Raw genomic sequence first — 16,772 nt, forward strand, 5'->3', positions numbered from 1 at the left:
AGAGGCAGTCAGATTTCTGAGTTCGAGGCCAGCCTGGTCTACAGAGTGAGTTCCAGGACAGCCAGGGCTACACAGAGAAACCCTGTCTCGAAAAAAAAACAATAAAACAACAACAACAAAATCAGTAATGGGATGGGATGCCCTCTTCTGTTGTGTCTGAAGACAGCTACAGTATTGTTATATAATTACAATAAGTAAATAATATTTTTAAAAAAGAAAAGAAAGGAGACTCAAAAGACAGGCCTAATAAGCACCAGTTTCCCTTTTCTCCCTGACGATGATCACCAGCATCAATTGGCAGCTAGGTCTGGGGCAAGTGGCTTTCGCCAGACACAGCTCTCTCTTTTTCTTCCTCCTTCGCATTCCTAGGATGCTAAACATCTTAAGGATCAGAGACTCAATGATGCTGCTTCCCGGATGGAGATCACAGAGGGTGAATGAGACAACCGTGATCTAAAAGACTGAAGGACATTTTCCCATGTGCTTCTGTGTCATCCCAAGTGTCTGGGACAGATCCCCGCAAGGCCCTTCCTACCTTGTGCTAAGAATCTGCAAGGGGATCCTCCTAGCCAGACAGAGGACACGCAGTGTGTCTTCTTTGTAAGATGTGTCCTGTTCAACCTACCTCACGTCCTCTTGAATATGTGGATATGCTTTTCTTTCTCCAGGCTAAAGCCACTGGCATAGCAGCCACATAGCAGGCTTCTGTGTTGGCTTCTGTCCTGGAACCTGCTGTAGAAGGAACTTGTCCCCATAATTCCAGGGCTTGCCCGGAGGGGTGATGGGACTTGTGCCTTTCACCTCCAGAGCAATCAGGATCATGGTCCCATCATGCCCAAGTCACCCATTTGCCTCTCCGTGCTCAGAAAAAGAAGCATCCTTGAATGGAACATGGTGATGCAGGGCTCCCTGCCAAAGCAGCCTAGGGCAGATGTATTTGAGCAGTTTCCTTTTCTGGAATTCATTTTTGTCAATTCTTTAGGGCCTACTTTAGACAGAGAGCTCCAGGCATGGCACTTTGTCACTTGGTAGCAGAGACTGGTTCTGGTTAAGAGTCAGCAGTGACTCCGTGGCTTTTAAAATTTGTCTGCTGGGTTGGTTTGAAGAAGAATTTTTTTCTAAGAATATATTATATTATATTCACTAGGCTGGTCTTGAATGCATGAGATCAAATGGAGCTCTCAGCTCAACCTCCTGCATGCCTGGGGCTGCTAAGTGCTGTGGTACCCAGCTTGCTCATTCTGTTTGATTTGGTGGTGAGCTCTACACCAAAGGAACATGTCACTTCTGTTTCCCAAGACTTTCAGGTTGTCATTTTTTTTTAAAGTTGTTTTATAGTCATTTCAGGATGTCATTTTTTTATAGTAATGCAACTTCAAACAGAGGTAGATCTGTCAGTCTGCCAAAACCCCCAGTGATACTCAGTGACTCTCAGTGATCCCCCCCCCCCCAGTGACCGACTTAACCTTCAGTCCTGCATCTTCTATCCTTCCTTCTCAATTCTGTTAGAACAATTCACAAATGTTGTGCCATTGTTTCTGTGGTTGTAATTCTTTTGTCTCAAGATGAAAACTAAACGCCAATGAAAAATAAAGCCTTGGAAAACTGTAAGAAAGTGTCACGTTTCCCACGGGTGCCATGAGTCCTGCCAGTGCCCCTGGTGTGTTGATTGGTCTCCTTGGTACCTTCTGCCTTTGCAGTGCAAGCCGGCTGGCAGCCGCAGCAGGTCTTCCAGCCTAAGTCTGACGGTTGAGAGTGCTTTAGAAAGCTTTGATTTCCTCAACACCTCTGACTTTGACGAAGAGGAAGAGGATGGCGATGACGTCTGCCACGTTGGAGGAGGCGCAGACTCCGTGTTTTCAGATACTGAGACTGAGAAGAGTAGGTAAGTGTGAAGGCAGCGTGTGCTTGTGTTCCTGCCCACCCCCATCACAGTTGGTGCGGTCACCCTTTGCTACTGGCAGGGCTGGCCCAGTGCACATCTGCAAGAGGGTGCAGTCCTTGCTGTCCTGTCCAACCACATATGGCCCAAGACAGCCATGAGTGCTGCCCAACACCAAATCATAAACTTACTTAAGACACTACAGCATGCTGTGTGGGGTTTGTTGGTATCAAGATTGCATGGTTCTTGGGCATGGACTTTGTAGGGTGCAATATTGAGCCAAAAATGTCAAAAGGTTGAGCACACCTGCGGATGACTTGATACGCACTTCCTTTTAATGGTTAAGTACAGCTTCTAATTATCTGTGACCTATTGGAGGTTATGTAGGGAACACCAACATCTCTTGTTTCCGAGAAGCATCTGTGTGATTCGTGTACACAGGCATGTGTGGGGTGGGGTGAAGAGTCTACACGGCAGGTGGCCGGACTTTGACACCCTGTCCCTGCTGTGTAATTTCTGTTCTTCCAAAGCCCTCAGTTTGCTGAGCTCTGTTTTCCCAGCATCCTTCCCTCTTTCATTACAACTCATCTCTGCATGAGGCTGAAATCATTGGTGCACATCCCAAAGCCAAGCTTATGTTTCCCTATAATGTAAGATGGAGGCTTGGCACTCCTTTTGACCTATGTCTCTCCTGGTAGAAAAATGTGTCACCTTCTCCATATGGTGTCTCTTGCAGCCAAGCCAACGTTCTTTTTTGGGTTTTTTGTTTTTGTTTTTGTTTTTTTGTATTTTTGTTTGTTTGGTTTTTTTCCTTCCGAGACAGAGTTTCTCTGTGTAGCCCTGGCTGTCCTAGAACTCACTTTGTAGACCAGCCTGGCCTCAAACTCAGAAATCTGCCTGCCTCCGCCTCCCAAGTGCTGGAACTAAAGGAGTGCGCCACCACTGCCCAGCCAAGCCATCGTTTTTAGAGCCAGATCCTGAGCCCACTTTGTGATTTCAAATGAAACAAAAGAAGCTTGATGGCAAGTGCCCGCCTTCTAGGAAACAAACACCTTTGCTACAACAGAAGTGACATATGAAGGTTTTCAGATCACAGCAAACTTGCCTGTCCAGCCTTATAGAACCAGCAGTGAAGGGCTATTGTTTTTGGGTTGGCTGCTATTATTGTTGCTGGAGAGGGTTCCTTTTCCAAAGTAAGACCAAGTTTACAGTATGTGTGTGCGTGTGTGCGTGTGCATGCGTGTAAACAAAAGCATGAGGACAAAAATATATTCCTTGAACAAACTGTAAAAAGAAATGAAGTGTAGAAAATATAATATTTAATGTATAGTTAGTTCTGCATGCTATATTGAGATTCTTTTGGCTTGGCTGAATTTGCAAAATATTTCTTCTCTTAAACTTTTCCATACACATGTTAGCTTTTGCTATAAAATATCACCTCTTTTATACATTCTATGTATGGCAGCCTAAATTGGATCCCTGGCACCCAAATGTGGAAGGGGAGATCTAACTGGACAGAGATGTCCTCTGACCTCCAGGTGCACATGCGCCCCTCTCTCACAAACACAAAATGATAATAAGTAGGTTTTTTTTTTATTTCAGCAGAATTAACGTATAGAAGAGGCATGCCAAATAATTCTAAAGTATAAAAATAAGTGACAGCTATGCAGTGGAGGCATTTGCCTTAATTCCTGCACTCAAGGGGCAGAGGCAGACAGATCTCAGTGAGTTCAAGGCCAACCTAGTCTACAGAGTGTGTTCCAGGACAGTCAGGGGAACACAGAGAGAATCTGTCTCAAAAAACAAACAACCAAAAAGTTCCTTTTCCCCCAAATTCTATTTTTACTATTTTTCTTGAATGGAGAATATTCTACTCTTTTGACTATTAGAACATCTTATAATGACTACAACATCATGATGTAAACATTGAATACATTGAAAAGACAGATACAGTGTGGCGGTTTCATCCCTTCAGTCATGACAGATTATTTCATTGACATTCAAGAATGTCACTTTCGGAGCTAGAAAAGCCATTGGCTTTGTGTCCTCTTTCAAAGCTGTGTCCATCACCTGTACCCGGTCCTTCCTTATATCTATGTATATATTATTGGCTAGGTTCTGCATATGAAGATCATGTGAGTTTCTTTTCTTTCTGAGACTGTATGAACTTGCTTAGTATTATATATTCATTGTCTAAGTCCATCCATTTTTCTGCAAATATTGTGATTATATCTTTCTTCAGAGTTGAAATATGCATATATGTATATAACATATGCTATTTTTATGGCCCATTCATCTACTGATGGTCAACTAGTTTGGTGCCAGTCCTTTGCTATAACAGATAAGGCAGTAGGTGTTTGTAGTTCTACCTCTCTTACGGATTTTTCAGTTTGGGTGATGGATAGGTGCATACAAAAATGCATTCAATAGTAAACAATAGTTGCATTGTGTGTAAAGCCCACAGCACCTGGATTCCTATTCTACTTCATTGAGATAGATAGACTTTAGGTCTGGTTAATTTTGGTGTATAATGGTTTAATTTACAAGGCTCTTATAATGAAGTTTATATTTAAAAAGAAAGGAATTCACTGGGTAGTGGTGGCACATGCTGCTGTCACTCAGAAGGCAGAGGCAGGCTGATTTCTGTGTGGTAGAGGCCAGCCCGGACTACAGTGCAAGTTCCAGGACAGCCAGAGATACACAAGGAAACCATGTCACAAAAATAAATAAATAAATAAATAAATAAATAAATAAATAAGAAAAGAAATTCATTTTTAAAAATCTATGTACCCAGATCATACAATAATCAAATAACCCAAATAAATAAAAGACTTATTTGTAAACTTGAAAACATAAAATATAACAAAATATATGTCAATTGGAAAAAGAATAAACTGGCCATAGTGAAATCCAGCTGTAATCCCAGCACTTAGAAGGTGGGGCCGAGGCAACTCAGGGCCATGTCTCAGAAAGAGAAGGGAAGAAAGAAAATTAGATAACACTTTATAATGAAACTTTATAATGTGAGTGTCCGTGATGGTATGACTTCACAGTGTGACAGTGGGTAATTTCAGACAATGTGACAGTAGGTTTAAAGAGAGCAGGAGAAACAGGACAGAGCCGAGAGGTGCACAGCCACACTCCCCTCCTGGTGTCTGCCTGTCACAGCACTGTCACCCAGCAGCAGCCCTCTGCAGCTTTTTTTCCCCTTGTCTTAGAGTAGCAGTTGGTATGAGGCCATGGCAAGGCCTGCGAGATTACTTTTTTTTTTTAATTTACTTTTATTATTATACATAAGTACACTGTAGCTGACTTCAGACACACCAGAAGAGGGCGTTAGATCTCATTAAGGGTGGTTGTGAGCCACCATGTGGTTGCTGGGATTTGAACTCGGAACCTTCAGGAGAGCAGTCAGTGCTCTTACCCGCTGAGCCAGCCTTCGAGATTACTCTTTAATGGGATCACTCATAGAAGCCCACAAACAGGACTGTTGATTCCCAGGGAAGCTGGCAGAACCCCTGCCCACAGGGTGGGCAAGCACAGCAGGTGCAGAATGAGGGCACAGTTCAAAGCCTTCTCAGGGAAGCTACTTCACAAAGAGCTCATTGTGCTCAGAAGGCAAACAGCAGCCTTTGTTTGCCTGGTCTTTTGATACTTAGGCAAATTGGCAACTGAGCTGAAATAAGTTATTTAGAAAGGTATCCCTGCTTTTGAGAGCAAACCAGGGAAGGACAGATTTCAGTGGGGACCACGTTAAACTTGGCCTGTGGTTTGTGCACAGAAAAAAAAGAGCTCGTGTTTCACCTACCTTCCTGTTTCAGTTACAGGTCAGTTCACCCGGAAGCCAGGGGTCACCTTAGCGAAGCTCTGACTGAAGACACAGGTGTAGGGACCAGTGTGGCAGGAAGCCCACTCCCGCTCACCACAGGAAATGAGAGCCTGGACATCACCATAGTCAAACATCTACAATACTGCACCCAGCTCATCCAGGTAGGATGTGTAACGTGGGGGAGGTGGGGCGCTGACGTGACAGAAAGGTGTGCATAGTGTGTGTTTTAGCTTTGCCAAGGAAATGAGAGTTCAGAAGTAAGAGCATGCGGCTGTTTTGATTTGAACCAAGTCAAAACCTTGATGTCCATCTAAACCTTTCTTAAGCCTGGGTTTTCAATTTCAAGTTAAACCTAGATGTGCAGACTATGGGGGTACCAGGCAGAGGATGGTCAGTGTTCACATCCAAAGCACCAGGCAGTAAAGGAGAGGGATTCAACAGAGGAAGACGAAGGTGCCATCCATAGGCAGAGCTGGAGAACAGTGTTAACTAGATAGATAGTATGGGATGTCTAGTTCATGTCCCACCACATGTTGCACTAACAGCAATGTACTAACAGAAGCAGATTATGGCTCCCCAAATGGTAAGTGAGAAAGTTTCTTCTGTTTAAAACAGGGTCTTATGCAAGCCAAACTGTTTCTCGAACCCACTGTATAGCTGAGGCTAGTCTTGAACTCTTGACCCTCCTGCTCTACCTCCCAAGAGCCAGGGTTGCAGGCCGGCTTGGACTAGTAATTTTAAAGAGCAACGGGAAAGATCATTCCTCCAGGTTATCTATCCCCTCACCACTCAGTGCTCACACTGGAACACCATGGGTAAATCTGTTTACCACCTGAGGTGTACAAGTAGCCCCAGAAGCAAAAGTGTAGAAGGCCTTTCACAGGCAGGAAAGTTCTCAGCTGTCCCGAATGGGGCACTTTCCCAGAGGCCTGGACTTAAGTGCTTCTTCCTTGCCTGGCTGCTTGTCTTCTCTCCCTGCTGTGATCTGTTCCCAGATGGCTTGAGTGTACATGAAGCAGGAAGGAACACACAAGTTGTAATCGCAGCTTTACAGAAATCGGCCCCTGAGACAGGCTGCGGTGAGAAGAGGAAGGGTGTCCCTGTGCCAGCCAAAACCCAGGAGGCAGGGAGAGAACAGAGGGAGGGTCCAGGGCTGGGCTTCCCAGGGGCTGGACAGCATTAGGCACACAGTTATAGAAAACATAGAAGAAGATGACTTTCTCCAGCAAGCAAATAGCTTTCTGAGCATAGTGGAACACACGTATAAGCCCAGGACTGGGCAGATAGACATAGGAGGATCCAGAGTTCAAGACAAAGCCTGGACTACATAGCAAGACATTGCCTCAAAGAAAGGAACCACCTGATGGGAAAACTGAGGCATGGAGGTGCTGTGGGAAATGGGCTGGCTGTCAAAATCCTTGCCTCTGGCCAGACCTGAGCCCTGTCTATGTGCAGAGCTGTTGAGTATTTCTGCTATAGCCAGATTATCCTCGAGCAGCCTCTCGCACGCAGTTTTCCCTGCTGAGCAAATGGACCCAGATGTGGTGCTCATGCCTACAGTCCCAGTACTGGCAAGGCTAAGATAAGAGGATCGCTACTACACGTCTGAGAGGCCAGCCTGGGCTACAGAAGCAGATGCTGTATCAAGCCAAGAAAGAAAGGATTTTTGTTTCCTTCCAGCTATTCACTGCTTACAGTCACCTGAGTAAAACCCTTTTAGGTCTCTAATTATCTTCTCTGACTCTGATAATGTGCTAGGAAAACCGCCAGCCTCTGAGAGGTAAATAGCTTTCTTGTAAGACCTATGAGAGGTGTCTTCCATGGAGCGGGGAAATCAGTCAGTCAGGATGCTGCTCCTCTAGCAGGGCCATGAGGGACAGTCCAACTTTCTTGTGGAGCAGATCTGTTCTAGGAAAAACAATTTTATAGGTAATCTTTCCTTTTTTTGTTTTTTGGTTTTTTTGTTTGTTTGTTTGTTTGTTTTTTTTTGGGGGGGGGGGACAGGGTTTCTCTGTATAGCCCTGGCTGTCCTGGAACTCACTCTGTAGACCAGGCAGGCCTCGAACTCAGAAATCCACCTGCCTCTGCCTCCGGAGTGCTGGGATTAAAGGTGTGCGCCACCATGCCTGGCACTATGGGTAATCTTATGGAGAAAAGATATAGGCTGAAGGAGTGAGAATTATAAACCCACTTCCCACTTGTTATCACCCTACAATCCTAGTGTTTCCTACCACTTGGTATATATAATTGCAGGAAGTTAAAATAAATAAATAAATAAATAACCGGCATTCTGTGAGCTCACTGTACTTCTACTTTAGAAACAAGGTTTGTGTCCACTGTGCCTGCTCACAGGAAAGACATCAGTGTGTAATTGATACTTTTACTTTGTTTTGATTTTTATTTTGTAGCCCAAGCTGGTTTAGAACTTAACTGTGGAGCTGAGGCTGGCCTTGACCTGATCTTCCTGCCTCTACTTCCCGAGTTTTGGGACTACGGGCATACACCACCACACTTGGGTACTTGTTAGACTTTGGAGTTTGAGAATTCCATTTATCTTTAGGGTTTGAGTGGTCTAGACAGCGTGGCATGGCAGTGTCATTATCACCCAGGGGTCACACCTGCCATCCCTGCCTACCAGGTAACCTGGGCAGGTTCCCAAGGGTCACAGAAGGAGCAGAGCCTTGGAGCAACGAGTTGCTTAGGTCCTTTCCTGTCTGAGAGCTCCTTTTCCTTGCCCCCTGCACACAAGTGAAGCCAATCTCTGTTTCTGTGGCACTGGGCCAGTTATTTACCCTGGGGTGTGCCTCAGTCACAAAGTGTTTCCTGTCAACAACATAGGACTCAGCTCATCAGGTCACCATGAGACATGTGTGAACTAGCACGTGTATAGGGCTCAGAACGGCACCAGGAATACTGGCAGCAGTCTTGGATTACACTGGGATAGCTCTAACCACAAGAATGACCATATAATATCCTCTTAACTTTCAGCCTGGAAACAGGGAAATTAAACCACGCAGTGAAAAACCCAAGCACTCATAAAAACAAATCCTATACTGCTCATCCCTAGGTCACAGCCTAAATGCCCTCTGCTATCTTCAAGGAGATGGAACTTTACATAGAACGAAGGACAGGGCTGAGTGTGGAGTTTATAGCACGCATTTGGGAAGCTAAGGCAGGGGAGTTATGAGTTTGAGGGCAGAGTGAGCTAAATAGTTTCAGGCCAGTCTGAAGCACATGGTAGACCCTGTCTGAAAGAAAAAGAGAGGCGGGGGAGAAGAAAGGAGAAGAGAGAGAAGAAAATGGAAAATTCACAATAAATTGAAGCTCTGCCAGTGAGAAATCTCCAGAACATAAACATATGTGAAAAGCTTGAAAGTAACAAAACCAGGTGTGATTTTCTGACCTGAGGAACGCTGACAGGCTGGACTAAAAGTGCAGCAGAGCTCTGCCTCTGCAACCTCTTCGGGAAGGGTGCAGAGGGGAAGGTCACTGCCCTCGTCGTCATTAAAAGGGCTTTAATTTGTATTGTCAGCAAATCGTCTTCTCTAGCAAAACTCCCTTTGTGGCAAGAAGTCTCTTGGAGAAGCTGTCGAGGCAGGTCCTTGTGATGCAGAAGCTGGCAGCTGTGAGTGACGAGAACCTCGGGAACATCACCTCTGTGGTGGAAGGTAAGCCTGCCACCTGCAGGCCATCCCTGGAACCAAAGCACGCCCGAGCACGCATGCTCACTGGAACTCAGTGGCGAGGCAGCTGAGTATACTCCAGCCTCAGTCTGGCTCCAAGCATGTGTCTGGTGCAGAACTTTGGGGACGGTTCAATGTGTGCAAAGATCAGACCTCATTCCTTAGTAGCCATCTACCTTGGTTTTTGAAACAGGATCTCTCACTAGCCTGAAGCTCACTAGGCTAGCTGGCCAGCAAGCCCCAGGATCCTCTTGTTTCTCTCTCACCCCTCCCCAGCACTGAGGTTACAGCACTATCTAACCAGCTTTTTAACTGTGGGTCCCAGTGTTCAAACCCGGGTCCTTGTGCTTTCAAGGCAAACATTTTACCAATTGAGCCATTCTTCAGCTTCACAGCAGAACAGGCCATGGAGTAGATACCCATGACTTTTTGTGATCTGGCCACTGGACTCTCATAAAGGCAAGGGTTTGTCTTTTTCACATCAGATATAAATGGAAAAAGAGACTTCTGGGTAATCTGTAACTGAGCCTAAACTCACCCTGAAGTTCTCCCGATGCATTTCTGCCTCTCTTTTCTATTCCTGCTAAGAGCAGTGACTTTGGCAGGTAACTAAAAGGTGGGAGAAATGGCAGACATTCGGGCTGCAAATGAGTTGTGTCCCATGCTCTACTACAGCCTCGTCCTAATCACAGGCACCCACAAGTGTGATTGTGAGCATGAGCCACCTGCCCGTGCTGTTTGCTTGGACTGACCTGGGAGCCACAGGGCAGAGGAAAGGCTCTTCCAGCAAACCCTGCCGTGTTCCGGCCCCTCCGAGGGCTTATTCTGTATGGCTTTTTTGCTATAAAGTCACAGGAGTTTAGTGTGGTCTCCCCAAGGCTGAGCAGCTGTGCCTTGTCTTTGAGAACAAACAGCTGAGTATTCACTGAGTTCTCTTTGCTCCAGGGAGGAGGGTTTTTTTTCTCTGGACCACCTACCAATCCACAAAGACTGTAGTAGTTCCGATAGAAAAGCACAGTCCTAGTGGCTGTGGGGGCATATCTAATCTCATCTACTCAGGACACTGAGACAGAAGGATGACCACTTCAAGGTCAGCCTGTGCTATAGAGTGAGATCAAGGTTACCCTAGGCAAGACATATTTCAAAATCAATAGTAAAAAGAAGGCTAGAGATGTAACTCAGTGGTAGTGCATTCCTGAGATCCTAGGATCAATCCCCAGTACCACACACACACACACACACACACAATGAAAAAAAAAAGGAAAGAAGGGAAATTTGCCTGGGGTGGGGGGTGGATAGACAAGAAGATTAGGAATTCAAGGTTATCCCTTTGTTTGAGGATAAACTGGGTTACATGAGACCTAGTCTTAGCTAATGAATGAATGAATGAATGAAAATAATGTTAAAAATAAAACAAAGTAAAGGTTTTTAAAAACACAAAAGACAGGCTCTAATGTCCCTGGGACACCTTACCACCAGACCCAGGTCGCCATCATCCTCTCTTCATTAACATCCCTCTTCTCTTCCAGCCATACCAGAATTTCACAAAAAGCTCTCCTTGCTGGCCTTCTGGACCAAATGCTGCAGCCCCAGTGGGGTCTACCACAGCTCCGCTGCCCACCTAATCAAGCAGCTGGAGGCCAGCTTCGCCAGAAGCATCAACAAAGACTATCCAGGACTGGCAGAGCCAGGTACATACCGCTGTGAGAGGCTGTCCTCCTGCAGCCCCGGGGGGGGGGGGGGGGGGCGGCGGCGGGGGGATGAGGCCAGCCTCAAAAGAGAATTACACGCTCTCCAGGGGAAAGATGGGATAGCCAGCTTGACTACAAAAAAGATGTTGAGCATGGAGAATACCAGCGGTCATGTCTTTTAAAGTACTGTATCCATCATCCCCCACCTCCCACTCGGCTGTGGCAAACTGCCTGACAGAAACGGCTTCTAAAGGAGGGGTAGACTTTGGCTCACATCTCAGGAGGTACTGCCCATCCTGTCAGGGAAGGCATGGCAGCTGAAGCAGGTTGGTGCAAGATGCTGGGAGCATGTGGCTGGTCACATCAGAGATAGCACACAGAAAACAGAAGTGAGCCGAGTGTTAACCCCAATTGCTCACCCCATGGCCTATGTCAGCCAGTTAACCCCCGAGTTCCGATGTGTCCACAGCCTCCCAAACAGGACCACTGGCTGAGGACTAGATAACATCTGAGCCCATGAGAGAAATTTCCCAGTCAGTCCACAAGTACTTCATGTCTGTATTGTTTGTACAGTTGTCCCTCGGTGTCTGTGGGTGAACAGTGCCGGAGCCTGCCATGCATGGCTGAGTCTGTTTGCTTACTTACATCCCTTGCTTACACCAAGCATGGGTTTGTATACAAGCTCCACACTTCCTCCTCCGTACCCCAGACCACTTAGAAGGCTTGGCTAGACAAACACCAAGTAAATGGTTGCTGCATTATATTGCCTGGGGAGTGGCAGCATTTACATGTTCAGTATAGATGTGCTTTTCCTTGGGTTCTTGGCCTGCAGTTGCTTACATTCATAGATGTGCGAACTCAGGGGTACAGGGGGCTTTTTCCTGAATGTACCTCCAATGAGAGGATGTCAGACAGTACAGTGACTTTTGAAGATGGAATCCTAGTCTATGCCTACAACGTGAGCCAGCAATTCTACTCGTAAATACACAAAGAGAAATGTACTCCTGTCTGTGTAAGACATGCATAAGAAGATTCACAGCCCGAGACACAACAGACAGAATTCGGTGACAACTAAAATGCCATGGGCAAAGGGCGACTCCGCAGAGACTGTGTTGAGTAAAATAAACCAGACATAGGAAGCGCATGCTGTACATTCTGTTGACACAAAAGTTCAAGAACAGGAAAAGCTAGCTTATGCCAGAGATAAAGCTTGGGTTATGAAGGGGGCGTGGTAAAGACCTATCAATCAGGAGTCTAAGGCCAGCCTTGGGTGTATGGCACACTGGACATCCACGTGGACTGCGTGATGCTGTGCCTCAAAAACAACACGAAAATGGACTTGAGGTTATTTGTTCCCTGTTGAGAGGCTGAGTGGCTACCAACAGGAAAGACCCCGAGAACTCCTGGAAGGATGTTGCTCATCTTTCACTTCCTGACTTAGATGCTATCATGTGAGTGTGGGAAACAGTGACACTGTCTAGCTGTACACTGCGCAGGTTAACTCACTTTCAGTGCTGTACCTTATACTTCTGTGATAAACATGAATTAATGAGTGTCAGTACCACAAGGAAAGGGTGATAAAAGGTGAGTGAATGAATGAATACAAGTACCAAAATAAAAGGTGAATGCCCTCTGGCGTGATGGCTCAGCAGTTAAAAATCACTGGCTGCTCTTCCTGAGTTCAGTTCCCAGTACTCACATGACAGCTCACAACTGTCTGTAACTCCAGTCCGAGGGGATCCAATTCCCTCTTGTAGCCTTCTTGGGCATCAGGCACACACAGGTTACATGGATATACATATATGCAGGTGAGACACCCATACACATGAAAATGAATAAATAATAAAAAGTTTAAGTGAGTGCATGAACACAAGTACTATGTTAAAGATGAATGTACATAAGTGCCATAATAAAAGGCTAATGAATATTATTAGTATGGTGATAAACAAATGAATATATAAGTTCTATGATATTCACATCTGCTTCCACAAGTGTAGTGGTTATCACATTCATCATGAATAGCATGCAAAAAGATGAATGAATGGATGAGTGAATGAATGAAGGAGTGAATGAATGGCCTTGTTTCTTAAGCCACCTTGTCTCTTCCTTTCCAGTGTTTAGAACCCTGGTGTCCCAAATCCTGGACCGAGCTGAACCTCTCCTTTCCTCCAGCCTCTCGTCGGAAGTCATCACTGTCTTCCAGTACTACAGCTTCTTCACCAGCCATGGTGTGAGTGACCTGGAGACTTACCTGGGCCAGCTAACCAGGCAAGGTAGGCTGTGGTCTCCCGTCCTGTTGCACTAGTGTCTCAGCCTGGGTCAGCTTGGGTCTTCCTCGTCCGTCCGGGTCGTTAGTGAAGGTCGTCCTCCACTGCTGAGCTGAGGCTTGCCTTTTTAATGACTTCTGTGGGCTTTTAACTTCAGTAAACTTCCTGGTGTTGGAGCTGGAGCTCACTAAGCACACTGTTCCCCAGCAGGAGTTCACTGTGAACAGGAAACTGGCAAGGGAATGGAAATCTCAGGGCTTTCCTTCCTTTCTCAACTTGTTTGCTGTGCTGTTTGATGCTGTGTTTTGTGGTAGAATTCCCATTCGGAATAGACAGAAATGGACTTCAAATGAAGGCTCACGTGAGACAGCAGGAAGGGAAATGAGAAAAGAAAGTCTGAGGTTATCCGTTCAAGAAAGGCAGAGGTGGTAGGGGTATGGTAAGCTCAGTCCACCCTGTAACATGGCCCTTTGAAGGCTGTACACATTGTATCTGACTATACTTTAGGGATGCAGCAGGCACTGGCGAGGGCCTGAAGGAGCAGGGGGAATGGGAAGTGCTCTCTGAAACCAGGTAGTATCTGGTATAGCACCACACAGCAGCAACTTGTCGGGTTCAGATCCAGGTTAGCATTAAATCCTGCTGCAGTGTGGATTTTGTTTGGCATCATAAAGAGGTGACAGTTCTGTCCGCCGTGGGACACAGGAGCTCTGGAGAAAGCCTTGTAGCTGGTCTGCCTGGCACAGAAGAGTGGGACAGGGAGACTCTGACTTACAGATGCAGAACCTCACGGTATAGGCATGACACTGGGCTTATCCGGTGTGGATCCGTTTTCCAGGCAGACGTCTGAATTATTCAGAGTCTGGTGTGGCAGTTCACGTTCCTCAGCCTCTTAATGAGGAGGCTTGACAAAGTTCACTCATTCAGCAGGAATGTGGAATGACGGTGGGGAAAATTCCGTCTAACCTTTGAAGGATTTTGTGTTTGTTTTCCTGATCTTGTCTTTGGTTTGTTTTATTTAAATCTTGATTTTCATCTTAAATTGTGTGTGTGTGTGTGTGTGTGTGTGTGTGTGTGTGTGTATGTGTGCCTGTGAGTGCAGTACCTTCAGAGATCAGAAGCTGGTGTTTGTTATAAAGGGTTGGGAGCCATTTCACCTGGGTTCTGGGAACCTCTGGTCCAATGCACGAGTTAGTATGTGTTCTTAAGTCATCTCTCTGGCTCCTCAGCTTTGTTTTTGTTTTGAGACAGAATCTCTAGCCCAGACTGGCCTCAAACTTACTATGTAGCCAAAAATGATCTTCACAGAAGGTAATGGGGCACCTAAGCTAAAGGAAGATTTAGAGATGTGGAGCTAGGAGTAAAGGGAAGGACCCGTTAGCTGTGGGAGGCTTGAAGAGTCCTGGAGAGATGGCTCAGTGGTTAAGAACACCTACCGCTCTACCAAAGGTCCTGAGTTCAATTCCCAGCAACCACATGATGGCTCATAGCCATGTTTTGGGAAGGCGGGGGATGGGATGGGGGTTTCTGAAAGAGAAACCTGGAAAGGGGAAAACATTTGAAATGTAAATAAAGAAAAATATTCAGGGCTGGAGAGATGGCTCAGGGGTTAAGAGTACTGACTGCCCAGAGGTCCTGAGTTCAATTCACAGCACCCATATATATGGTGGCTCACAACCATCTGTAACAGGATCTGATGATCTGATGCCTTCTTCTGATGTGTCTAAAGACAGCTACAGTGTACTCTTATACATTAAATAAATAAATAAATCTTTAAAAAAAAAAAAACTAAAAAGAAAAAAAATCCAAAAAAAAAAAAGAGGAAGAAGAGTCCAGCCACTGAGCCAATAAGGCAGGTTAAAATTTTGTGTGTGTGTGTGTGTGTGTGTGTGTGTGTGTGTGTGTGTGTCTTTCATCCGTGGATAGGAGCTAGCTCCTGGGTGGGTACACACCTGCAACTCACTTCGAGCTCAAAGCAGTACAGCAAAAACTACTGCTTACACTTGTGTGTGCCACCAAGCCCATTTACGTGAGAAATTGAACACATTTACTTGTGTGTGCTAGTCTCTACCAACAGAGCTGCATCCCCAGACCTTCCCTTATCTCTAAGCGCCTTTTTTTGTTTCTTTCTTTCCTTATAAAATGGATAGTTTTACATTACAAAAAGGTTGGGAAACAGATCAAATCTCTTTCCCCCATTTGTAAACTTTAATTTTCCATTGAACATGCACTGTTTTAGATTTTAAAATTATATCTTGTTTGGGCTGGGTAAGTTTGTTTATTTGTCTGTCTGTCTGTCATGTGTACTTGTCTGTTTTTGCAGTAATAGGGTCTTAAACTCAGGATCCCATGGTGGACAAGCATTGTACTCACAGCTGATGTCCCCAGTGTGATTATGCCTTATAAATTATTATATCTTATTTTTAACTTAATATGCTTTGTGCTGTAAAATATTAAACATTTAAAGCATTTTATTAGTTTTTTTTATTGCCCTTATATTTGGATCCTGTGTTTTTATAGTGTCAAATGTTTTCTGTGATTTGTTTGTTTAACTGTTATTTAATCCTCCCCTGGGGATTTTTATTGGTATCCTTACTTACAAAGCAGTAGAACTAACAGACATCCACAGCAAAGAAAACAGGAAATTAAAGCAAAAATATCTACAGGATTCTCACCTGTATTCACTATGGGAAAGGCATGACTGATACAAGAGGCAAACTTGGGCTTTTCCTTTCCCATCTATCTCCGGTGTCCCTGGATAGACACGATCTCATCGTTATGTTTTAGAAACCAAGAGATATCTATCCAGTTAGATAGCTGCATATCTAGTTAGGGTTTATTCACAGAATATGGCCAGTTTGTCCCAGTGGAACTCAGATTCCTGTAGCTCATCACATTGTCTCTAAATTCCAATCGAGTAAGTGACATTCCCCACCTAGGCCTGACCCCTCACCTAGGATTAGGATTTTGGCATAGAGACAGTTGTGTTTTCTATGAATATTAATGAGGTGGCAGATAATGTTTCTTTATATTTCTTCATTGTATATCCACATTTGACTGTTTAACTCATTTGTATGCTACTAGAGGATGAATGCCTAGAAGTGCAGCTCTTGGGAGTGAGAGGCAGCAGGGTCAATAGTTTCAGGTTGTCTTTGTTCTTGGCTGGCATAGACTATTGTAAAATCCTATCTTAAATTTAAAAAAGAAAAGGAAAGGAAAGGAAAGGAAAGGAAAGGAAAGGAAAGGAAAGGAAAGGAAAGGAAAGGAAAGAAAAGAGAAAAGAAAAGAAAAGAAAAGAAAAGAAAAGAAAAGAAAAGGCTGGGCTGTGGTGGCGCACACCTTTAATCCCAGCACTCGGGAGGCAGAGGCAGGCAGATTTCTGAGTTCGAGGCCAGCCTGGTCTACAAAGTGAGTTCCAGG

The 16,772-nt window shown here is 45.1% G+C and overlaps 1 protein-coding gene across 8 annotated transcripts in view; it reads left to right on the top strand.

Moving 5' to 3' along the window:
• Positions 1 to 16,772, top strand: part of Ripor2 (RHO family interacting cell polarization regulator 2) — a 224,789-nt gene that overhangs the window by 196,051 nt on the left and 11,966 nt on the right. For 6 of the 8 annotated variants that reach the window (XM_029468441.1, XM_021180185.1, XM_029468439.1 and 3 more), the window contains 5 exons: positions 1,701 to 1,885; positions 5,704 to 5,872; positions 9,244 to 9,379; positions 10,924 to 11,085; positions 13,200 to 13,358. In XM_029468441.1, the coding sequence (XP_029324301.1) occupies positions 1,701 to 1,885; positions 5,704 to 5,872; positions 9,244 to 9,379; positions 10,924 to 11,085; positions 13,200 to 13,358 (811 nt within the window). Of the gene's footprint in view, positions 1 to 369; positions 1,612 to 1,700; positions 1,886 to 5,703; positions 5,873 to 9,243; positions 9,380 to 10,923; positions 11,086 to 13,199; positions 13,359 to 16,772 lie in introns of those variants that run through there. The other 2 variants (XM_021180188.2, XM_021180187.1) reach the window with 1 other exon arrangement.

This window comes from Mus caroli, chromosome 13 (assembly GCF_900094665.2).
Source record: "Mus caroli chromosome 13, CAROLI_EIJ_v1.1, whole genome shotgun sequence".
Classification (NCBI taxonomy): domain Eukaryota; kingdom Metazoa; phylum Chordata; class Mammalia; order Rodentia; family Muridae; genus Mus; species Mus caroli.